The sequence below is a fragment of the Danio rerio genome, chromosome 18 (assembly GCF_052040795.2).
Source record: "Danio rerio strain M-AB ecotype USA chromosome 18, GRCz13ab, whole genome shotgun sequence".
In the NCBI taxonomy this organism is placed as follows: Eukaryota; Metazoa; Chordata; class Actinopteri; order Cypriniformes; family Danionidae; genus Danio; species Danio rerio.
The window spans coordinates 202,501-228,095 of NC_141038.1; the positions used below are offsets into that span (position 1 = coordinate 202,501).

At 42.5% G+C, this 25,595-nt stretch overlaps 2 protein-coding genes across 22 annotated transcripts in view; one reads left to right on the forward strand and one right to left on the reverse strand.

Moving 5' to 3' along the window:
• gabpb1 (GA binding protein transcription factor subunit beta 1) overlaps window positions 1–25,582 on the reverse strand; it is a 27,956-nt gene extending 2,374 nt beyond the window's left edge. For 4 of the 17 annotated variants that reach the window (XR_015514463.1, XR_015514460.1, XM_087292671.1 and 1 more), the window contains exons 1-6: window positions 11,556–11,676; window positions 4,259–4,334; window positions 4,042–4,149; window positions 3,769–3,936; window positions 860–1,054; window positions 216–363 (exon numbers count right to left, since the gene is read on the reverse strand). Coding sequence is in view for 10 of the 17 variants with exons in the window: in XM_087292671.1 (XP_087148797.1) it covers window positions 216–363; window positions 860–1,054; window positions 3,769–3,936; window positions 4,042–4,149 (619 nt within the window). In the remaining 7 variants the exon portion in view is untranslated. Of the gene's footprint in view, window positions 1–215; window positions 364–859; window positions 1,055–3,768; window positions 3,937–4,041; window positions 4,150–4,258; window positions 5,435–7,781; window positions 7,844–8,246; window positions 8,426–11,555; window positions 11,694–25,466 lie in introns of those variants that run through there. The other 13 variants (XR_015514462.1, XR_015514459.1, XM_087292670.1 and 10 more) reach the window with 5 other exon arrangements.
• Window positions 8,477–23,451, forward strand: usp8 (ubiquitin specific peptidase 8). Of its 5 annotated transcripts, none has more exons than XM_087292735.1 (19): window positions 8,477–8,608; window positions 11,532–11,696; window positions 12,039–12,183; window positions 13,267–13,352; window positions 13,453–13,591; window positions 13,719–13,764; window positions 13,898–14,054; window positions 14,262–14,424; window positions 14,887–15,028; window positions 16,044–16,375; window positions 16,540–16,968; window positions 17,886–17,960; window positions 18,039–18,319; window positions 18,537–18,758; window positions 18,858–19,068; window positions 19,612–19,848; window positions 20,049–20,191; window positions 20,275–20,407; window positions 22,385–23,451. In XM_087292735.1, the coding sequence occupies exons 2-19, from the start codon at window positions 11,593–11,595 to the stop codon at window positions 22,541–22,543; spliced, it is 3,204 nt and encodes a 1,067-aa protein (XP_087148861.1). In that variant the 5' UTR covers window positions 8,477–8,608; window positions 11,532–11,592; the 3' UTR covers window positions 22,544–23,451. The 5 variants fall into 5 exon arrangements, with proteins under 5 accessions (XP_087148861.1, XP_087148864.1, XP_087148863.1 ...); XM_087292738.1 differs by having other exon boundaries at window positions 13,722–13,764; XM_087292737.1 differs by having other exon boundaries at window positions 8,477–8,607; window positions 11,537–11,696.
• Window positions 25,583–25,595: the final 13 nt, after the last annotated feature.

Consider the following 25,595-nt stretch of genomic DNA (forward strand, 5'->3'; position numbering starts at 1 on the left):
ATGCGCCGCTCTGCTTTGATGATGAACCTCAGAGACGCTGTTTGCTCAAATAAGCTCCATTTCCCTGATTGTGGATCATCTGTGTGACGTCGGCTGTGTTTCAGCAGCACAAAGGCTCATTGAGGAGAGAGTGTGTGTGTGTGTGTGTGTGTGTGTGTGTGTGTGTGTGTGTGTGTGTGTGTGTGTGTGTGTGTGTGTGTGTGTGTGTGTCTCACCGCTGGGTTTGCTGCTGTGTGCGGGCGACACCAGCTCTGCCAGATTGAGCACTCCTGCAGGCCCGATGATGAACTGCGGAGCCGCTGTGTGGATGGTCAGTGTGTCGGGACTCTCTGGGTTTGTGTTGATCTGGTTCTGCATCGCCACCTGAGACACACACACACACTCATTTACACACACACTCTACAATGCTGATATACAGCTACACTAGCTGCGTTTCCATCCACCTGTTTTCATGTGCCGTTTATAATAGCCGTTGATGGAAACACCGAGATGCAGATCAATGTAGAAAATGAGCAAGAAACACACACACACACACACACACACATAACGGAGCAGGATACACTCTTTATTCGATAAGAAACGATGTGCATAAGCTGCGCTGGACACACTTTTACTGAACAAACTCCAGCATGTGCCGCAGTACAGGTCATGTGATGTTGTTCTGAGAGGTCATGTGATGATGGAGTGTGTGTGAATGGGTAATCCAGCAGGCTGAGCACACTGTAGAGCGTCTGACATGTTGATTTGCTCATTGTTAATCGCTGTGAGCGTCTCAGCATGACTGTTATTATATTAGTAATGAGCTCCAGTGCACAGATCCCAAACACACACACACACACACACACTCACGTCCGTTTACCTGCAGGATGTGGGCCAGCTCGTGGCAGCTGTTGTCCAGGGCGATGTCCAGAGCGTTCTTGCAGAACTTGCTGAGCGCGTGAACATCGGCTCCGTATCGCAGCAGCAGCTCCACCACAGCGGTGTGTGTGTGCTCCACGGCCCAGTGCAGCGCGCTCATCTGCAGCATGTCTTTAGCGTTCACATCCGCGCCGTGCTGGAAAACACCGGCAATACCACATCTGATGACCAACGATGAACTTTACAAACACACCGAGAGGCATTTCACACTCTGAGTACGCTAATGACGTATTTACAGTGCCTACAGGACACCACCATACCCTGAGGACACCTACACTACATGACTGTGTTCTATTCCCACTTATCTCCCCTATGCCCTATTCATTTACAACATTCTAACATTCCAATTATTCAAATTAAAAGCATGAAGCTCATCTCTCTGAGGTGTAATTTGATTTGAAGCTATTTTCGATAGTTTTAGTGATCTTCATGTTCACAGTTGTGCTCCCTTCACAGTGCACTTTGAAAACATGGATGTCATTTTGAACACAGCCTCATGGCGAAAGCTGTAGGTGACCTATTATTTAAGAGCGGATTTATGTTACGTCTTGTGAAAACAATAAGCATATGTTAATGCCTTTAATGTATAGTGGGTTATGTATTAAGGATCTGTACTGTACAGGACATGGGCCTGCTGGGTAGAACATTTCTGCTGAGGTTTACATGAGCCAAATTGTAAAAGTAGACTTTAAAAAAAAACAAATATCCTATTTAATAATAATAATAATAATAATAATAAATCAGCATCATTAATATTAATGTTATTAAAGTATGATTTTTTCATTTTTAATAAATACTAAATATTACATTTCCTTTTATAAAAAATAGCCTCATTATTTATTTATTTATTTATTTATTTAAATGATCTTGTAATAGGTGTTGGCTTCTGTAAGTGATTTTATGTTTAAGAATAGAATATGTAATGTTCAACTTCTCAATATTATTAGTAAAGCAAACACAGGCCCTGTGTGCCATTCACATTCACTTCAGTTAATATGGAGAGCGAGTGCATGTTCTACCACATCTAATACTGGATTTATTTTAAATGCGTGTGCGTGTAAAACAATATAACATGCACATATAAATGATGGGGTTCTTCTCTAAAGGAGTAGTTCCTCCACCCAGTTTAGAGCATGGATCTGCGACTGGGTTTTGGGAAACAGTCGTCACTACATCACTGTTTTCCCAAACGATGCATCGTACTGATAGTTCAGCCGCCAGTTATGTGAAACGCAGCCCAGGACAGGAGAAGAGAAGGCCACCAAACGCCTGATCTGTGTTCAGGCTGTGTGACGAATCAAGTCCTTATTTCACAGGGTTAGATGATGTTCTAGAGGCACTGTACATGTATACACACACTGCTGAATTATTCGCCCTGCGGTGAGATCTTTAATCTTGTCAAATATTTCTCGAGTGCTGTACAACAGAGACTGGACATTATCACTGCATTTCCTCTAATGTTCTGTCTTCTGGAGCACATCTTATTGTTTTAATTTGGCTAAGAGTGTCTAATTTAATGATGATTATTTTAAAGGTATGTTTAGCTCATTTCAGAGTTCTGTTATTTCCATGGTGTACACTGCAGAGCAGACCACTGTTCTCCAATAACCTGCCTAATGATCCTAGTTGAGCTGCACTTTCAGCTGAAGAATACTCTCTATTATGTGCTGCCATCATGACGAAGACTAAGTAAATCAGTTATTAGAAATGAGTTTTTAAAACTGTTGAAAAGCATGTAGGAAAATATCAAAAGTATTAAATATAAAGAATCAGTAATCAGCAGAAACGATCAGACATTCTCACACCAAAGACAAGAGTATTTTACAGCACTGTCGAAAGACTAACTGCAGTTACCTGCATCCAAAATACATGCTTGTGTTTACATATATGAATATGTGTGTGTATGATTTATTTTTTGTGTACATGTAATAAATATACACACATATACATTCATGGTTATATTTGAGAAAATGTTTATTTACTATATTTAGAAATTAAATAATTATATCTAATACAAATTATATAAGCATATATGGGTAGCATGGGGCGCAGTGGTTAGCACTTTCGCCTCACAGCTAGAAGGTCGCTAGTTCGAGTCTCAGTTGGTGTTTCTGTGTGGAGTTTGCATGTTCTCCCCGTGTTGGTGTGGGTTTCCTCCGGGTGCTCCGGTTTCCCCCACAGTCCAAACACATGCGCTATAGGGGAACTGATCAACTACACTGGCCCTAGTGTATGAGTGTGTGAACGAGTGTGTATGAGTGTTTCCCAGTACTGGGTTGCAGCTGGAAGGGCATCTACTGTGTAAAACATATGCTGGATAAGTTGGCGGTTCATTCCACTGTGGCGGCCCTTGAACTAAAGACTAAGCTGAAGGAAAATGAATGAATGAATAAGTATATATGTAAATATTGTGCTTTCACAATGTTTCTACACAGTGAGCACACACACACACACACACACACACACACACACACACACACACACACACTATGTAAAAACAAACAGCTCTAGCTTAAAACTCAAATATAATACTATTGCTTTGATGCTATAATTAATAACTGTACTATATCTGATTGATAGAGGAAGGAAATGTCCACTAGTTTGAACATTTAAAGGTGATTATTGTTCATTATTTTGAAAGCAACAGAGCTGCATTTTGGTGCTCTTCATCTGAGTCTGAGCCTTTTCCAGACCCTGAACACACAATAATGACAGTCCGGTGACTCCAGCATCCGCAGCTCAACAATGCCGGCTCTGTGTGCCCGACAGCAGAAGATCAGAGGACACACTGATCACAGCAGAGATCACAGCAGCAGCATTATCATCATCATCATCATCATCCTCACTCACCTTCAGCAGCAGCTCCACGATGCGCAGGTGACCCTCAGACGCCGCCATGTGCAGGGGTGTTCGGTCCACTTTAGTGCGCGCGTCTCTGCTCACGCCGGCCCGCAACAGCACCTCCGTGGTGGAGTAATGACCGAACTGAGCCGACAGGTGCAGAGGAGACGTGCCCAGCTGCACACACACACACACACAGACACACACACACACACACTTCATCATACTGCACAGTCAGGACAATTTTAGAAAACACATGCTGTCTCACACACACACTCTTACCCAGTCGGTGGTGAACGGTGCTCCATTGGCCATCAGGATCCGCACCTCATCATCCTGACCGGCACGAGCAGCTTCCAGGAGCTTCTTCCCCAGATCCACCAGAGACATCTGCGCGCACACACACACACACACACACACAGTTTTTAGGTAAGGTAAAATCTAAATCTACAGATCCCTGTGTGAATAAGTTTTGACCCCCTAGTGTGGTTCCTCACACCTGAGCTCAGCGTCTGCAGCCGCACACACACCTGATTACTGCCACACCTGTTCACAGTCACTGAAATACCTCCTGCCTGACAAGGTGAAGTAGACCAAAAGATCCTCAAAAGATGGACATCAAAGAAATTGAGCTCTACCAGAAGGAGAAGGTCATAAAGTGCTACAGCATGAGGTCATTTGTTTATATTACAGCAGTTGTTGTGTTGCCATAGCAACTGTAGAATCACCACAACAGATCAATTACTGTGTTTCCATAGCAACTGTGGAATCACCACAACAGATCAATTACTGTAGTTGTCGTGTTACCATAGCGACTGTCGAATCACCACAGCAGATCAGATCAACAATTGCCGTAGCAACAGATTAATTCAGGTGCTGTCCTGCAGTATGGCTCAACAACACTACAGTATACACAAAACATTACTGCAGTTTTATTCTGTGTGGGCCTCAAACACTGATATGTGAAATTGAGGGTGAAAAATTGTTTATTTATGATGCACTTTCATAAATATTTATTAAATTCAAAGCGCTACTATATATACAACAACTAGGGCTGCACAATATACGGTTATTGCATCAGTATCGCAATGTGAATTTGTCACACCGTGCAGTGCAGTGTGGGGTCAGGATTAGTTGAGCAGGGGTCTGTTCTTCATACGTGGATTACTCAATTAGCTGGATTTAGTTATTGAAGATTTGACACAATCCAGGATATTTTTGTTCCTCAAAACTCATCTAAGACTTGTTGTTATAGCAACAGTTCTGATTGCTCAAAACTGCTAGGAAGCAGGCTCATTTCATTAAACAGGATTAGATGGGGTCAGTTCAAGCAAAAATAATACTAAAGTATGTACCAAATGCTGATATTTCCTTACAGCAGTTATATACAGTTGGGAAAATAGTAAATATATTTTTTTAACTATATATATATAAAGTAAACAAATATAAAACTTTTGCAATCTGCACTCGGAAATGAAAGTGCAAAGACTGCCACCTGCTGGTTCAAAGAGAAAATGTATTGATATGAACTTTCTAGATACAAACACGTACATGCACAATATTCCACTTTTTTAAGGATATTAACTTATGCTGTCATGCACGTGTTTTGACCGCTAATATACTGGTGATTTGATGCTTCAAAAAGGTTACAGACACCTTTACCTATTTAAAAATGCTTTTTTGATGCAAAATTAATTTATACAGTTATTCCTTACGCTGATTTAAAAAAATGTGAGTTGGCCTAGGCTGCTATAATAAAGAAAATCTGCTCTAAATGTAGAACTAAATGCATTAATGTGCACTGAAATACATGATGAACACTCATGACACATGATAGTGTAAAGCCTGCAGCTCACAACCAACGTGTACAGAAATTGCGTATAATATTTAACAAACCGTTTACTATGAATTTGATCTCATTTTGCTCACATGGATAAATGAATATTAATCAGATGATGTCATTACGCTGCTGTGCCGTCAGCCAATCACAGTATTGCTGATCATGATTTCGAGGATCGTATTATCTGTCCTTCACAACACACACAGCGATCTCAGATCAGTTTATCCAGACATTTTAATCTGATTCACCAACTTATTTAAAGAGCTAAATTAGCCAGAGATCAGTTATCAAGATTAACAGATTCAGGATCTGCCAAATCATCTTAGATCCTTTAAGCGAGGACCCCGGGTTCAACAGTTTAACCATAGTAAAGTGAAGTATTTATCAATTGCTTGTGTTTTAAGGTCTGTGTAAACACTTTAAGTGAGTTTAAAGCATTTGTGCACAAAGAATTATTATGTGGGCATCACAGTGGCGCAGTGGTTAGCACCATGGCCTCACAGCAGAAAGGTCGCTGGTTTGAGTCCCGGCTGGGTCAGTTGGCGTTTGTGTGTGGAGTTTGCATGTGTACAGGGGAATTGAACAACTAAATTAGCCATGGTGTGTGTGTGTGTGTGAATGAGTGTATATAGGTGTTTCCCAGTACTGGGTTGCAGCTGGAAGGGCATCCGCTATGTAAAACATGCTGGAATAGTTGGCGGTTCATTCTGCTGTGGGGCCCCTGATAAATAATGGGACTAAGCCAAAAAGAAAATAAGTGAATGATGTCTGCCGCTTTAACAGAGTGTGATGGTGTTGAACTATTTACAGGATGAAGAATATACAGCTTTATTGCAGATTATTGTATTTCTGTATCTGTATACTGATCGACTCAATCATTTGCATATTTGCTCTGTTTATCTCTGCTTGGAGTATTTTTGCACTTCCCCACAAAATCATCACAATCGATCTAAAAGTATTAATCAAATTATCTTGAAAATAAACCACAAAAATGATATTTCGCAGTGTACATGTTTTCTATAGCGTGCAGCCCTGATAACAACATGAAGACGCAACACAAACCAGAACAAGCTTACATAAAATCCCAGCAACAAGCCCAAAGTCACACCGCAATAATCAATACAGCAATAATTAAGCAGAATGATTAGAAATGACAGTGATGAGCACAAATTAAACGCTGTACTAAAGATGTGTCTAAAAACAACCTAAAGAAACTGCCCTCCTAATAACTGTGGCTAATGCACACTATAATGTAAAGTACATTTTAAAAATAGATTTTTTATTTAACAGTCGTAATCTCACTGATTAATGAGTCTTAACTACAGGCACAGTGCAGCACACATGAGCATCTCCTCATCGCTTCCTCACACTGTCATGCCTGCAAACCCTTAGTGTCTTTCTTCTGTTCAACATTACTCTGAAGAATGCTGGAAAAACACACACGGACACCCACAGCAGGAACAAAAACACTGCAGAGGTTAATGTCTGGGCGGTTCATTGCGCTGTGGCGACCCCTGATTAATAAAGGCACTCAGCTGAAGGAAATGAATGGATGAAGATGATGTCTGTTGATCCAGCAATACTCAGAATATCTGCATTAATGTTCATCATACTCTCACAGGTAAATAACGACAGAACTATATGTGTGAACTGTCCCTTTAAATCACAGTCAGTGGTCAATAATCAATAATCAGAGCATACAGATGATCAGATCCAGCGTGATGATAACAGCACTGCTCACTCATTCCCTAATGCAGACCGAACTCTAGTGCTGTTCTCCAACAGCAGTTCAGCATGAGAACATGTCATTATCAGAGACAGGCATCCCCTTCAGGATAATGGCACTATAACACACACAGTGTGCTGAGCTGCTGCTGCACTGTAATGAGCTGCAGTCTCTGTGTCGCTGCTTCAGATCGATCATGGTGATCAGCGCTGTGTTAATGAGCTTGATCAGATTGATAATCGCGTTATTCTGCAGTGGATGTACTGATGGTCTGCTGTATAACGCGCTGTGATGTACAGCAGATCTGCACTATAGTCTCCGCCGGCGAGCGTGACGCAGCGGCCCGTTAAACGCGATAAACAGGAAATCGCTGCTGTTCCGGGGGAAGAGGAAATATTAAAACCCCACAAACTTCCACATCCGGCGGACGCGATCACGAATTTATGTGCTTCTTACCGTCCGAGCAGAGCCTGCAGAACCGAATCCGCCCGAAACCGAGCTGAAAACCCCGGGATGACAATAATAGAGCGGGCACGCGCGCGGGCGTCAATGCGCGGGCACAGGCTGACAAAAAGATAAATATGATAAATAAAGTAAATAATGAGATAAACACACACACACTGCTCTAGCGAGGACCAGTTTAGTATTACTGAGTAATTCGTGTGTTTCTATTTTATGAAAAATTATATTTGTATAACTAATAGCTAACGAGTGTTGAGCGGCCGAGTGCACTGCGCATGCGCGAGTCAGCTGATCAGACACCCGATATGATCATACTCATAAAAGTACAGACGAGCTCAGAGTAATGCGAGCTTACAGAGCTGACGATAACACACACACACACACACACACACGATTCATGGGCAAGAAGCCAGCAAAACACGTTTAAACAGCCGATAAACACCGTCAGTGTGTGTTTACCTGTCTCTGTGTGTAAACAGAAATAAATGAGTGCTAAATTAATTTTAAAAAAAAGCGAAAAAATAATAATAGTATGTTCAAGACATGAGTCAAATACAGATACTAATAATAAATTATTCAAAAGTGAGCAAGTTTAAGGCTATAAAATAAGCTGTGTGTGTGTGTGTGTGTGTGAAAGTGAAACGCTGGCGCATGTGTGCGTTTAAATAAAGCTTCCGCTGTTTGAATGCAGTCACTTCCGCGTTTGATCGAGCAGTTTCAGCCTGTTTCTGTCATTATCCTGAATAAACTTCACTTCTCGGCGCTCAGCTGCGGCTCTCGGCGGATTTCGGCGTGTTTGCGGGGCAGGCGGTGTATGTGAGGTGAGTTGGAGCGCTGGGCTGCGGTCAGGCGATGATTAATAAGCAGAAATGCTGCATTATTGAGTGTGTTTGTGAATCTGATCTGTCATCAGTCTCGTGACCCTCCGGCAGCTCTGAGATCAGCTCTGATTGTTGTTGTTCTCCTCTCCTGCTTTCGCCATTACTCTGTGTGTTGACATGAGCAGTGCTGTTGACAGATCTGAGACAGACGACACGGATATAAACACCGCGATATTAGCATGATAACAGGAGGACTGAGGAGCTGTTCAGCACTATACACTCACTGACCGCTTCCCCAGAGCCTGCCATCAGCCAAAAACACAACTCATTACACACTGTTACATTTACCTATATGTATTATAGCTATTAATATTTCCCAGATGATGTTGAGCAGATTCAGGAGTTGTTCTCAGTGTTTCCTCTAATATCTGTTCTTCTGGAGAAAGTCTGATGTGTTTTATTTGGGCTAGAATAACAGCAGTGTTTAATAGTGTTAAAGTCATGTTAAGCTCAATATTATTCTCCTCTTCAGCAATATTAGTGTTGGATAGTCTCCAGAACAAACCACTGTTATACAATGACTTGCCTAATTACCCTAACTTTACCCTAATTACCCTAGTGAAGACTTTACATGTCACTGTAAGCTGAACACTAGTGTCTTGAAGAATATCTAGTCTAATATTATGTGCTGTCATCATGGAGAAGAGGAAATGTGTTGTGAAATCTGCTCTCCATTAATCAGAAATTGGGAAAAAAAACAATAATTCTGCTCATATATAAACACTCTAGGCATGTGCTGGTATAAGATTCTGACAGTATGATAACCTTGGATTAATATAAAATATATTCTTTTCAAATGTCTGGATAAAAACAACATCTTTTTCCGCTTTGAACACAGTATAGTTTATTTAGGGAAATGCTGAAATATATTCGAGCAGTGAAGATGTCGGGCTGAAAAATAATAAATCACTGACTCCTGCTGTCGACATTAGATTTCTAAATTCAGATTTCATTAATAACTATTTAATTACATCATTTAAAATGGCATGTTGCATCTCTTTTGTGCTGGAGATTCTGTTATCCTTAAATGTTAAACAGGGTATCTGCAGGCTCTTAAAAAGACTTTAATCTCAAAAACTATATTTTAGGCCTTAAAAAGTCGAAATATTGTCTTAAATCTTTTTTAAACAAGTCTTAATTTTTTTTGTTCAGGTGTACCCAATCGGGCCAACACTCATCCAATAAATAAATAATAAAACACTTTATTTAAGAAAGTACTTTTGAACTCTGTTTACCATATAAGGTTAATTATGTTCCTTACAATAACATTGGTTTAAATGTTTTCCATGTAATTACTGCTGAAGCTGACCTGGACAGACGGGTGTGCCTACATTTACTTGATTATAGTTTTTAAAACATTTAAACTTTTATTCCAAATTAGTTTTTATTCTTATTAGGAAAAGTTGATGAAAAGTGTATGGACAGCACTAGAGCTTACTTTGACAATATCTAAAATATTTTGCTCAGAATAACTGAAACATTCATTTATTTATTTCTTTTTGGCTTCGTCCCTTTATTAATCTGAGGTCGCCACAGTGGAATGAACCGCCAACTTATCTAGCATATGTTTTATGCAGCGGATGCCCTTCCAGCTGCAACCCAGTACTAGGAAACATCCACACACACCCATTCAATGGACAATATCTAGCTTACCCAATTCACCTGGAATCGCATGTGTTTGGACTGTGGGGGAAACCGGAGCACCCGGAGGAAACCCACACCAACACGGGGAGAACATGCAAACTCCACACAGAAACACCAAGAGTCTGGATATTCATTCATCATGATCTTAAAAATGTCTTGAAGTCTTAAATTTAACTTGCTGAAACCTGCAGACACTCTGCTAAAACCAAACGCAAAAGAAAATATGTATGCCAAATTAAATTAAATAATAAATGAATGCAACATAACATGCTAACAGATCATATAATTAATATAATAATATAATTAAATGGTCATATTGTCAACATTTAAATCAAATCTATTCAACACTCATTCATAGCATATATGATCCACTTGACTACTGCAGTCTTTGCTGTACACATAAATATAATTCACTTTTGTTAAAGCTACAGAGTTTATTACTGTAAATACAGTTATTTGTTATTGTTAAAGCTGCAAACATTTTAATTTCTTGTGCCCAAATAGTTTAAACATTCCATGTTTGACAATCTCTTCCCCAGTAATGGGTTGCAGCTATAAGGTCATCCGCTGCGTAAAACATATGCTGGAATAGTTGGAGGTTCATTCCGCTGTGGCGACCCCTGATTAATAGAGACTAAGCCGAAAAGAAAATGAATGAATGACAGAATCTGAACTGAAACATGCAAAGAGGGTGGGGCATACAGTAGCCCCTCCCCTTTTAAAAACCAGCCAATAGCATTGTGTATTTCTCCCAGATCTGCCAGTAAAAGTGGTTGAGCTCAAACACATTAAATAAACAGCCAATGAGAATAAGGGGCGGGGCATGTCAGACAATGGAGAGCATTTGATTGGTCAGAAGATCATGGATGATGCATTTAAGAGGACGAGACCCACTGCAGACTGGAGATGTGTACATCGTGGATATGGTCAGTTGTGGAGACTCTAGATTAGAGATATCCTGAACACTACTGATAACATCTATTCACACGGCCTTTAAATGAAAAGCTTTGGGTTAGAGCTGTGTGATCCCGCCCCGGGAAATATGGGATGTGCAATATTGTTGTTGAGTGTCGTGATGATGATATTTCTATTTAAATAAATATGCATGCTATAATCATACGACAGAGCTACGCCTGTGCATCACCATCAACAGATTCAGACATGGCAGACGGCTGCTTCACACGGCTTGTGATTATCTGTGTGTGTGTTTCTTCCTCAGTGTGTGTGTGTGTGTGTGTGAGACCTGAGGCTTCGGTGTCCAGCAGGAATATGAGCTGAAGATGCCGTCCGTGTCCAGCGGATTGAAGGATCTCTATCTGTCCACGTCACTCGGAGATCTGAACAAGAAGGCAGAAATCAAGCCGGACAAGAGCAGCACCAGACAGTGAGTGCAAACCAGCAGCTCCTGTGTCAAACGGCACTGCGCGCACACACACACACACACACACACACACGTATTACACTGTGAAATGCATCAGTCTCATTAGCATGATTGAAAATGGAAATTAATTGTAAAATCTTGAATTAATAAAACAGAATAGATGCTATAAGAATAAAACATTTATAAAATAAAAATCACTACATTCATTAATAATAATAATCTGTATGTGATGTAGAAAAATACTCAAGTGCTCTATATGATAACCACAGACTCAGAAAGGGATAGAGTAATAAATATTGTGATTAATAACAGCAGACCTCAGATCAGTGTGTGTGTGTGTGTCAGTTATGTCCAGAGCGCATGTAAGATCTTCAAGGCGGCAGAGGAGTGTCGTCTGGACCGTGATGAGGAGAGGGCGTATGTGCTGTACATGAAGTATCTGAGCGTCTATGACCTGATCAAGAAGAGGCCGGACTTCAAGCAGCAGCAGGTACAGATGCAGGACACTGGCTGGATATATCAGGGCACATCCCACCCAGATCTCTCTACACAGTAATATTCTCTCCCGGATTGCTTTACAGTAATATATTTATGCATATACACTCAACCGGCCACTTTATTAGGTACACCTCACTAGTACCAGGTCGCTTTAGCCTTCAGAACTGTCTTAATCCTTGGTGTCAGAGATTCATCAAGCTGCTGGAAATATTCCTCAGAGATTTTGCTCCATATTGTCATGATAGCATCACACAGTTGCTGCAGATTTGTCGGCTGCACATCCATGATGCCAATCTCCCGTTCCACCACATCCCAAAGCTGCTCTATTGGATTGAGCTCTGGTGACTGTGGAGGCCATTTGAGTACAGTGAACTCATCGTCATGTTCAAGAAACCAGTCTGAGATGATTGAGCTTTATGACATGCTGCGTTATCCTGCTGGAAGTAGCCATCAGAAGATGGAGACACTGTGCTCATAAAGGGATGGACATGGTCAGCAGCAATACTCAGGTAGGCTGTGGCGTTGATGCTCAATTGGTACTAATGGACCCAAAGAAAATCTCCCCCACACCATTACACCACCACCACCAGCCTGAACCGCTGATACAAGGCAGGATGATCCATGCTTTCATGTTGCTGAGGCCAAATTGTGAGCCGAGCATCTGAATGTGTGAGCAGAAATGGAGACTCATCAGAGCAGCAACGTTTCTCCAATCTTCTATTGTCCAGTTTTGGTGAGGCTGATGTCTACATGCCTAAATGCAGTGAGCTGCTGCCAAGTGATTGGCTGATTAGACATTTGTGTTAACGAGTAGTTTGACAGGTGTACCTAATAAAGTGGCCGGTAAGTGTACACTAGATTAGTCAGCACCAGACAAAACTGATCAACTAATCGAACAAACTGAAGGTCACTGTATTCTGTATATGTATGTGTGTTGGGGGAAATATTAAATACAGTTTTAATAAACAGAAAAAATAAATATTAAACACAAATTCATTCATTTTATATATATAAATATACATATATATATATATACACACACACAAACGTCTTCTAACCATCTGACTGTTTTCAGGAGTTTTTCCTGTCTATGCTCGGCCCGACCAGCTTCAAAAAGGCCATCGAGGAGGCAGAGAAACTCTCAGAGAGTCTGAAGCTGCGGTCAGTGTTACACACACACACACACACACTCTTTCTTTCTCTTTCACACACACAGTCTCTCTCTTGGTTGTGTGTCCAGCGCTGTGTTCTTCTCTCTCAGGTATGAGGAGGTGGAGGTGCGGAAGAAGCTGGAGGAGAAAGAGAGAAAAGAGGAAAAGAGTCGGAGAGAGGAGCGAACGGAGAAGAAGGATGGACGCGCGTCACCTCAGGCTAACACTGAGAGGAAGGACAGTAAGAAGGTGCCGTGATTATCATTCTGAACATTCATTTATTGAAGCCACTGGTGCATTATTCTGGAGTGTAAAGGTGCATCTGCAGCGCTGTGTAGTGAATCATTAACTGTGTGTGTGTGTGTGTGTGTTCTAGCAGGTGAAAGAGGAGCCCAATAACAGCAAGAGTGTGTGCGATAAAGGTACGGTGTGTGTGTGCGTATGCATATATGTCTACGATTATATGTGTCTGTCTTTATCATTGTGGCTTTATGCATACAGTATGTCTGAGTGTGTTTCCGTGTGTGTGTGTGTGTGTGTGTGTGTGTCCTGCAGGCAGCATCAGCGCTGAGGCTCTGTTCCGGCTGATGAAGGACTCCAGCATCAGTGTGTTGGTGATGGACGCTCGGCCCGCGCTGGACTTTCAGGAGTCTCAGATCAGCGTGCCGTCGCAAACCTGCATCAGTGTTCCAGAGGAGGCCATCAGCCCAGGGTCAGCCTCACGCCTGCACACACACACACACACACACACACACACACACACACACACACACACACACACACACACACACACACACACACACTATTTAAAAAAAACATTATTCTCTTTCCCATTGTCAGATTATTTTGCTTGTTTTAAGGAAAAACTGTTATTGTGAGCTGTAGATGAGTGTGTGTGTGTGTGTGTGTGTGTGTTCAGGGTGACGGTGAATCAGATGGAGCTGAAGCTGCCTGCAGAGTCTCTGAGTGAGTGGAAGCGGCGTGGGTTTGTGGATTATGTGGTTCTGCTGGACTGGTTCAGCTCCGTCTCTGACCTCAGGCTGGGCTCCACTCTCCAGAGTCTGAAGGACGCTCTCTATAAGGTGCTCCATACAGCAATCACAGTCAAACTCTACCCTTCAAGACTCCTTCCATACATTTAGGACCTCATCGTTAGGCCCACACGTAATCTGCGCTCGCAGAAATCCGCAGATTTTCAGCACATTATTAATTCAGTTTATTTACTTGAGTAAATGTGTAACTCTGAATTCATTCAGTTTTTAGTCAGTAATTTATTACTTCTTATTTCATATAAAAGAAGAACACAAGAGTTATTTCCCTGACCACCTCTAGACCAGCAGGAATAACGGCGATGCCTTGATTACTGCAGTAAACAAAACACCGCAAACTAAAGCAGAATCACTAATCACACTAAATATAACACTGCTGTAGAATTTAACACTTTACTCTAAAATGATTGATCAACTTCTAATACTTTAAGACTCTGCGGACCCCTGCTACTGTAATGTGTGTGTGTGTGTGTGTGTGTGTGTGTGTGTGTGCAGTGGGACAACAGCACTATCCTGCGCAGTGAGCCGCTGGTGTTGGACGGAGGATACGAGAGCTGGCTGCTGTTTTACCCCATGTACACCAGTAACGCTAAAGTGAAACCCCCCCGACAGCAGACGCCCAGCACACTGCCACAGCGTGAGTGGATATCACACACACACGGGGATCACACACTCACAGACAGATCAAACAAACACAGAAATCATATATATATATGCACACACATTCACTTACACGGGCACACACACACACACACACACACCTCCTCTGCTCACATTTTCACACTGAGAACACAGCTAGTGCTGTTTTACATCTGTCACTATGGTGACACACATGCATCTGTAGCTCCACCCTCTTCTAAAAAAAGAGCTCAATCTCATTTGCATTTAAAGCGACCAAAACACCACACTTAGGATTAAAGCCTGAAAGAGTCAGAGTTAGAAACAAATATTATCTGTGTGCTGTTTCCAGCTCAAACTCAAACACACACACACACACACACACTCTAGACACAGCATTATTTTACATCAATAGGAGCATTATAGATCTCCTTTAAAGCATCATGAGTTTTTTCAGTAGAAGAATAAATAATAAAAGTGCAGCATGTGTTTATATGAAGAGAATATCCTGTGTGCATGCTGATAGATTGCTTTAGTTCTGATCTGATCTTAGATATGCAGAAGGGCTGCACGATTGAGATCTGACATTGAGATCTTTAGTTTTGCTGCTAAATTTTACTTGACATTATCCAAATGGAGATGTTCATTCATTCAGATGGACTGGGATCATCAAGTGCTTTTCTGTGCGTCTGCATGAATTATGATAAATGACAAGCAAAAATATATAAATAAACAGTGCTGTATGGTGTTCCAGGGAGTCTGACAGGATTCATGTACAGAAATTAAACAATCAAATGTAAAAGAACACGACAAACCATCACTGAATACATGAAACTCATTAATGTCTTTATCATTCACTCTTATTAATCTGATTCTGCCATCTGACTATTACACACACACACACACACACACACACACACACACACACACACACACACACAGTGATACCAATGCTCAAACGATCTATTGTCCAGCCCTAATGTGCATCAGTATATCAGTGTATGCTGAAGAGTGCAGTGTGTTTGTGTTTTCAGTGAACTTCACGTACCCGTCTCTGGAGGAGCCCAAACCCGCGAGTGTGTGTGAAGAGCCAGCATCAGCTGCACAGATGAACGGCAAACCCCTGGAGGCAGAGCCGCCCGCAGAACCCGCTACAAACACACCACCACTCGCCCATCCCACAAACACACACACACCACCACTTGCCCAACCTACAACCACACACACACCACCACTGGCTCCATCTGCAACCACACACACACCACCACTGGCTCCATCTGCAACCACACACACACCACCGCTGGCTCCACCTGCTCACACTGAGGCTGCAGCACCGCCCACTGCCTCGCCCAGACACACACCACAGGTGAGTCTCACCTGCACACACACTACTGTCAAATGATTTAGGAGACAATGTGTAAACCCATCAGTACACACACATGACCAACTGTGACCCTCCCGAATAAACACACTTTCAGTGATGCGCACACACACACACACACACACACCTGACCTTTCCTCTGGACACAGGTGGACCGCTCCAAGAAACCGTCAGTGATTCCCCCGTCCAGCTCTAAGCTCATCAGTGATCCTGCAGTCAGCGAGGGCCCGGCGCCACCAGCAGCACACAATGGTCCCTCTGTGCCCGATCGCTCCGTCAAACCCACCACAGACCCCTCCCGAGCCCTGAGCGCGGAGCAGCGGTGGGAGATCCAGAAAGACACGCTGGACCTGATGGAGAAGGCCAAGAGAGAGCAGGAGCAGCGCAGGAGGGCCCAGGAGCAGGAGAAGCTGGAGGACAAACAGCAGGACAGGAGGAAGCTGGAGCGGCAGACGGCCGAGGAGGAGGACCTGAAGGAGACCAGCCCTGAAGACAAGAGCCGCAAAACACAGAAGGACACACCGGCGGACGCCCCGATGAAGAGCATGTCTCTGGACTCACCTGCACAGTTCAACACTGTGAGTGAACACACACACACACACACACTTTAATTTCAGCTCATCACAGTAACTGGTATAGCAGCATTCAGCTCAAACATGCATGATAGAGATGCAGGACACAACAATGATGGCACAGACCAATGCAGCAGAGGGGGTTTTAGGAAGGCACCACATTAAAATGTACTGAATTATGACCCCAAACTGGCTGTGAAAGCGGACTGAAGCAGCTTTCACAGTGGATGCGGAAAGCTCTGCGCTATGAAACCCATTCATTTCAATGGCTCATGCTGCCCAAAGGAGGTTTACTGCTCTCCAGACCAAAGCACAAGAGGAGAGTAGATGTATTTGCATCTGCTGCACAACATCCACTAGCTTGTGTGTGCTGCTAAGGTCAATATTCAGCTCATGTACACGTATACCTGTCTATGCATGAACCACAGTGTGTAAACACACGACAGGACATTGCTAAGTAGTCTACTTGTTCCTGCTGCTTTAGTAGTGCTGTTGTGTCATCATGGCAATGCTCGTAAACTTGTTTACTTCTCAAAATGTTACTGTCAGTGAAATGTGAATCATTATTTAGTTTATAGGATTAAATTTAAACATTTAATTGACATTACTTATGCATTATTTGAAAAATTCTGTGCAGAGCATTTTTGTTTTTTAGCCAAGTGCTTCCAGAATTTTCATTTTGGTGCCACTCTTTTGTTGTTCATCAATAACTGCAATGCAGTCTGAGTATGTCTACATCTAAATATAATTATAAACCGATTAATATTTAATTATAATTCTCTATAATTTCTCAGGAAAATATAAATAAACAGCACTTTTTAATGATATCACTGTAAGCTGATATTTGGGGGTACAGTAATGTGTGTGTGTGTGTGTGTGTGTGTGTGTGTGTGTGTGTGTGTGTGTGTGTGTGTGTGTTTCAGAGGGAGCCACTGACCCGAGCACACAGTGAGGAGATGGGCAGGACAGTCCCGGGGCTGCCTGATGGCTGGATGAAGGTAAGAGGTCAGAGGTCAGCCGCTGCTCTGTGGTGATGTTCAGAGCTGATACTGACTCCCGTCTGCTCCTCTGTGCAGTTTCTGGACACGGTGACGGGCACCTACAGATATTACCACTCTCCCACCAACCGCGTGCACCTGTACCCTCCTGAAGTCAGCACACCGCAGACGCCAGCCAAACACACACCGCCCGCGCAGCCGGCAGCAGACACGGAGACGGAGAAGCAGCGGCAGCGGGACCGAGAGAGAGAACAGTCCAAACTCAAGCGCTCATACTCCTCTCCAGACATCAGCCAGGAGCTCAGCGCAGAGACCAGACAGAGACCCGCTGCAGTGCCCAGCATCAACAGAGAGAACAAGTATACACACTCACACACACACACACACTCACAAGATTATAATAGCATGACCTTCTGTAATGTACATCTAATAATATCAGTAAATGATTGAGATCTACATGAATAATCACATTATCGTTATTATATGATGATCACTTTATAAACAAGTGTGTTACTGTGCAGTGTTTTCTCCATGAATGTGCCGTGCTAAAAGTGTGTGTGTGTGTGTGTGTCGCAGGCCTCTAGCTGCCAGCACATATGCGAAGGTGGAGATCACGCGTCCGTCTGCAGCAAAGATCCGCAACCTGAACCCAGTGTTTGGAGGCCAGGGGCCGCTGCTGACGGGCCTCCGCAACCTGGGGAACACCTGCTACATGAACTCCATCCTGCAGTGCCTGTGCAACACCGTGGCCATGGCGGACTACTTCAACAGGAACTACTATCAGGACGACATTAACCGGTACCACATTCACCACAGCCCAACAAACACTCGCATTCACTGTCGATCTAGGGCAGAGCCAGTGTGTGTGTAATGGTTTACCTTGCGTGCTGGTTTCAGGGCGAATATCCTGGGTCATAAGGGCGAGGTGGCGGAGGAGTTCAGCGTGGTGATGAAGGCGCTGTGGTTGGGTCAGTATAAGATGATCAGCCCGCTGGACTTTAAGGGCACCATCTGTAAGATCAACAGCCGCTTCTCCAGCTACGAGCACCAGGACTCTCAGGAGCTGCTGCTCTTCCTGATGGACGGCCTGCATGAGGATCTCAACAAGGTCACACACACACACACACACACACACAGTCCTGCTGTATGTCCGTTTACAGCCAAAAAAAGGCGTCGCTTCATATTTTGTTCTCGCACTCTGATTGGTTGCTGAATAGCCAATCAGAACACTCTGATGAATGAATGTGGTCCTCTGTTAACCCAATGAGAGGAACACACCAAACACACTAGACAGACCATCATCCATTCATTTCCTTTTCGGCTTAGTCCCTTTATTTATCAGTGGTCGCCACAGCCACCAGTACTGGGAAACACCCATTACACACACACACACTTTAGTTCAATTCCCCTATTCCCTATATATGTGTTTAGACTGTGGGGGAAACCGGAGCACCCGGAGGAAACCCACGCCAACACTGGGAGAACATGCAAACTCCACACAGAAACACCAACTGACCCAGCCGAGACTCAAACCAGAGACCTTCTTGCTTTGAGGCGATTGTGCTACCCACTGCGCCACCATGATGCCTTGCCACACAATCAATTTAATGTAAACTAACCGACACACTCTCGCTCTGCTTGTCTTCATCAGGCGGACAAGCGCAGGGGCTATAAGGAGGAGGAGATCGAGCATCTGGACGACGTGAGCGCGGCGGATCTGGCCTGGTCCAAACACAAGCAGCTGAACGAGTCCATCATCGTGGCTCTGTTTCAGGGCCAGTTCAAGTCCACGGTTCAGTGCATGAGCTGCCAGCACAAATCACGCACCTTCGAGACCTTCATGTACCTGACGCTGGAGATGACGGCCAGCAGCAAGTGCTCTCTGCAGGTCACACACACACACACTCGTTTCCCTCTTTCAAAAGTTGAGCTAACTAAAATATTCTAGTTTGGAGGATGACGTTCACTGCAGCTTCATTACCCTCATCTGTAGATATTTGTTTGACTGTGATGTCAGTATTCAGTCATCAGCAAAAATCATTCTGCTGATCGTCCAGTGTGTGTGTGTGTGTGCGTGTGTGTGCACAGGACTGTCTGAAACTGTTTCATAAAGAAGAGCGTCTGACTGACGGTAACCGCTTCTACTGCCGCCACTGTAAGACCCACCGCGACGCCATCAAGAGGATGCAGATCTGGAAGCTGCCGCCCATATTACTGGTGCACCTGAAGCGGTGAGTGTCTGCTCTCTCCTCTGCTTCAGTGTGTCAGAAAACATCATGTTCACAATGTGTGTGTGTGTGTGTGTGTTTCTCAGGTTTAAATATGAGGGCCGCTGGCGGGAGAAGCTGCAGACGCTGGTGGATTTCCCTCTGGATAATCTGGACCTGTCGCAGTACGTCATCGGACCCAAAAACAACCTGAAGAAGTACAACCTGTACGCCGTGTCTGTGAGTATCAGAACTCTGGATCCACTTGAACATGAGGACTCAGATCAGTCGAGATCAGTGTTTCTGCAATCTGACTGTGTTTAGGGAAGTTCAGTGGAGTTTTCTGTTCATTTCTCCTCTGATTGCTAGCAAAAACTTGCTTGATTTAAAACATTATGCAAATGAACAGAAATTGGTTGCGCAAAAACAAAAAAACAACATCCAACACATGCTCCGCTCATCTCATGCCACGATTTCAAGGATAAAGAGTCTGTGAATGCTGCTTTGAATAGAATAAAATGATTAAAAGCACATTAAACACACATAAATTAAGCCTTTATTTAACTAAAAAGTAACACTGAACTGCTCAGCACGCTCAAGTTAAACTAAAATGCACAACACTTGTGCCCAATGAAACTAACGTGGTGTGTTCTTTTAAATCAATGTTCATGAAGTATGTGAACCGACCGCAAATGCCTCGCCATGTGTGTCACCTGCTTTTATAACATATTAGTTTATTACAATAATTAGACTTATCTTTGCCATCGGTCTTTATCACATGCAGCCACTTTTAAACACATCCTGCGGTCCATCTCTACACAAATGTTTGGATTATTGTTGAAGGTGTTTGCCAGCACAGAAGTTCCTGGCAGAGTAGCGAGTGATAAATGTGCAGGAATCAGACAAGAGGAATATAAATTTACATTGTAGAACACATATCTGATTCTTATTCTAAGTATCTAATACTCGCCCAGTTTTATTACTTTTTTATTTTATTACAATTTGTGTTTTAGGTTTGTGGCTGTGAAGTTCAATAAGAATACACACACACACACACACGCACACATGCGCATATACATACACACATACACATACATACACACACACGCACACATACACATTCATATACACACACACACACACACACACACGCACACATACACATATACATACACACACAAACACACACACGCACACATTCACATATACATACACACACACTTACATACACACATACATACACTTGAAGTCAGAATTATTCGCCCCCTTTTCACTTTTTTTTTTTAAATATTTCCCAGATGATGTTGAACATATTGAGGAAATGTTCATAGTATGTCTGATAATATTTGTTCTTCTAGAGAAAGTCTTATTTGTTAGAATAAAAGCAGTTTTTAATTGTTTAAACAGCATTTTAAGTTCAATATTATTTGCCTCTTTAAGCTATATTGGTTTTCAATAGTCTCCAGAACAAACCATCATTATACAATAACTTGCCTAATGACCCTAACCTGCCTCGTTACCCTAATTACCCTAATGAAGCCTTTACATGTCACTTTAAGCTGTATAGAAGTGTCTTGAAGAATATCTAGTCTAATATTATTTACTGTCATCATGCTGAAGAGAAAATAAATCAGTTATTAGAGATGAGTTATTAACACTGTTATGATCAGAAATGTGCTGGAGAAATCTGCTCTCAGTTACACAGAAATTGAGGGAAAATAAACAGGGGGCGAATAATTCAGGGAGCAAATAATGCTGACTTCAAGTGTATGTATATATATATATATATATATATAAATAGGATTACATGTATAAAAGTTAACCAAAGGAATAATCGTCATTATTGATGAACATTTTGAGCACAATAATCATTTTTTTTCTGTATTCATGCAGCCCTAAGCTCCGCCTTTAGGTGTAGTAGCCAATCACTGATGGCTCTAGTTCATAGGTCTCAAACTGGATTCCTGGAGGGCCGCAGCTCTGCAGTTTTGCTCCAACCCTGATCAACTAATCAAAGTGTTCAAGACTATTTTGAACGTCTCAGTTAGTGGATCAGCTGTGTTTGAATAGAGTTGGAGTAAAGCTGCAGAGCTGCGGCCCTCCAGGACTGCAGTTTCGGACGTGTGGACTTGTCTGATGATTTTCATGGGGAGGCGCTCAGTGGAGAAGTGTGTTTAGGGCAGCTTCATTATGAGCCCTGTGTCTGATCCTCTGCAGAATCACTACGGCGGAATGGACGGCGGCCACTACACTGCCTACTGCAAGAACCCCATGAAGCAGCGCTGGTTCAAGTTTGACGATCACGAGGTCTCCGAGATCTCCAGCTCCACGGTGCGCTCGCCCGCAGCTTACATATTCTTCTACTCCTCTCTATGAAGGACAGCAACCGCTCATCACCATGGAGACTGGGTGATTGACACTTCAAATGCCACTGTGGGCGGAGCTAAAGCCTGATTTGAGGACTGGGGAATGCCTCTCTCTCTCTCTCTCTCTCTCTCAGTGGCGTCTGCAGCAGGAATGGAACTCAGACGTGTGCTCCTGCTTTCTCCACCTCACGGCTGGACTCTGTCCTGTAGACGGTCCTGTATGAGATTAGACGTCTGCATTTGCGCTCTTTAACCCCAGCTCATTAGAGCCTTCATTTATTTATATGGTGACCAAATATTGTCAGAGGTGTGCTGCCAGAACTGACGAAACCAACACAGTCGCAGAGAGAAACTCCACTGAAGGACCGCTCTGTGCTTATTTAACACACACACACTCGCGCACTACACCGCAGTGGAGATGTAGTTTTCCTGCAGCTTCGGCCCTGTCCTGTAGGCTAGGCTAGTGTTCAAGGGTCCGCTAATCACAGCAGTGCAATAAACACTCATCAGAGTCAATGACACACACTAACGTCAGGGCATTAGCATTAGCAGTCTCTGTGTACTGATACACATCTGATTGATTGAGCTGATTTATATGGAGCTCTCACACACACACACACACTCTCTCTCTCTCTTCTACACATACACTTTCTCACACACATGCAAACAAACACGCTCAGTCTCTCTCTCTCACGTACACTCTCTCTCTGTCTGTCTGTCTGTCTGTCTGTCTGTCTGTCTGTGTGTGTGTGTGTGTGTGTGTGTGTGTGTGTGTGTGTGGCATGATGTTGGGCATGGGCTTCTGATGGACTGATTCTGACTGATTCTCTCTGCTGGTTTCTCATCATATTAAGCTCATTCTTTATATCCCTGTATTAGCCTATGAATCTTATACATCAATAAATAAACCGACATAAACACCTGTGCAGTGACTCTTCTAGCTGTATCATGAACGTGTGTGTGTGTGTGTGTGTGTGTGTGTGTCTGTGTGTGTGTGTTTACCTGTTGTGTGAGCGGAGTGTGTTGATCTGCTTCGTCCCTCAGTCTGACTCTGATAAACACAAAACACTGGTTTAGCTTTCTGCCATCAGTCACACTCTCTCTCTCACACACACACACACTTCAGCACTGATCTGGGTTCAGTTTTACACTGAAAGGAGAACATCAGTATTATTATACGTTTCTCCATTGACTCGTCTAATTCCCCTAACCTGCCTTGCTACCCTAAATAAGCCTTTACATTGAAATCTAGTGTCTTGCAAAATGACGAGTAAAACATCAGACATAACTGAAATAAATAATGTTTTTAACAAGCTCTTAATTTTGCCTTTAATGAGGAAGCATCAGCCAGCATGATTTTAATGAAATATATCTTGGTATTTTTTTCAATCTTTTATTTTTATTAATACTTATATTTTAGTCAATGATAAAAAACTCTTGTAGAGGAGTGAATTGTACGTATGCTTCATACCTTCCTTTAGATTCAGAGACTGGGGAACACTATTTATAGACATATGTACACTTATTTAACAACACAGTTTACATTACAATTTGCAGGTAATATAGCTGTATTTGGCTGATTCCAGCGTTATGAACGTGACATTTGCAGTAAAAAGTCAAAATTTAAATTCACAAAGTATAGATAACATTATATTAAAACATCTGTTTATATTTCAGAGATATGCAATAAAAATAATAAATCTGTGAACATTTTTTATACTTTAAATGAGCAAAATAAACGTGTCATAACAAAAAAGTCACATACAACAGGATAAGAATTGGCTCTTAAAATTAAAATGATTGACTATTTGGGCATTTTTGAGGGAAAAGCTGTTTTGGATGTGACACTTTTTCGTTATGGATGTGAAATTGCCTTGTGTGACTTTGGTAAATCAAATATAATATTTTGAAAACATTGACAGATACATTTTTAAGTATTTTTAAAGTACTGTAAATGACTTGCCTACGCAAAAAATTTATAAACTGTTTTGCTATTTTGGTGAAAAGATATTTGTAATGTCACTAAAAAACATAACTATAATCTCTTAATTAAATAGAAAATGAGGCGAACAACTGCAAAAAGCTCCACTTCTTGAGAAAAAAAACCCACGACTTTACTGGGCTGGCTATAGACCTGAATTTAGAACTTTTATAAACACAGAAAATAAATAAATATTAGCAAAACAAAAAAAAATGTTTATAAAAATAAATTGATTACACAATGACACGTGGTGGAGAAATACACTACTTCAGACATAAAGATTTCTGGCAATATTAGACACTTTACAGAAAAATATAATGACATGTTAACTGGTCAACAAAAATGAGTACCACATTTCATAAATAATACAAAATCCAACCATTTCTAAGAAAAAAGATGACTTTGCCCACCAAATGTAAGTTACCTGCAGTTACAGCATCACCCACATTTATTCACAATTAACGTTAGATCATAAGAGCAACTCTAGTATGAACCCTAATGAAGTTAACTCACTCAATCAGCCTCATTTCTATTCACAATAGGCACAATTTAGCTAAATCTCTCCAAAACACTCACGTTTCTCCGGACAGCCGAGCCGATGATGACTCCGTTGGTAGACCTGGAGGGAGAGTCCGTCGCTGGTGTGCATCATGGCGGACTCCCATTACTCACACACTTCAAAATTATCTGAGGGAATTGCAGTTGTTCGGCGGGTTCACTGGAGCTTGACTTTTACCGTGACGCAGACACTCCTCACGCAGACCCAAAGTTAAAATCGTCGACTTTAATACAACATTTTATAAGCAAAGCCGTAAAGAATTAAAAAATGACCGCTGTGGTACTTAACAGACCGTTTGCTTTTCGCGCGCTCTGCGGTTGCTAGGATGACGTGAGGCATTATTGGCGCGCTTTTGCTGCATTTGTTTGTTATTCTCATTCTCGTCAGTAGCACAGTAAACCCAGCAAACAATGAGTTGGCGGACCGTCGGCGTTTTTTGGTCGGCACAAATTCAGCGGCTTGATACGGGCGGACCGCCGTCGGCTCACCAGCGGGAAGCCGCCCATTCTAAAAGTTATATCG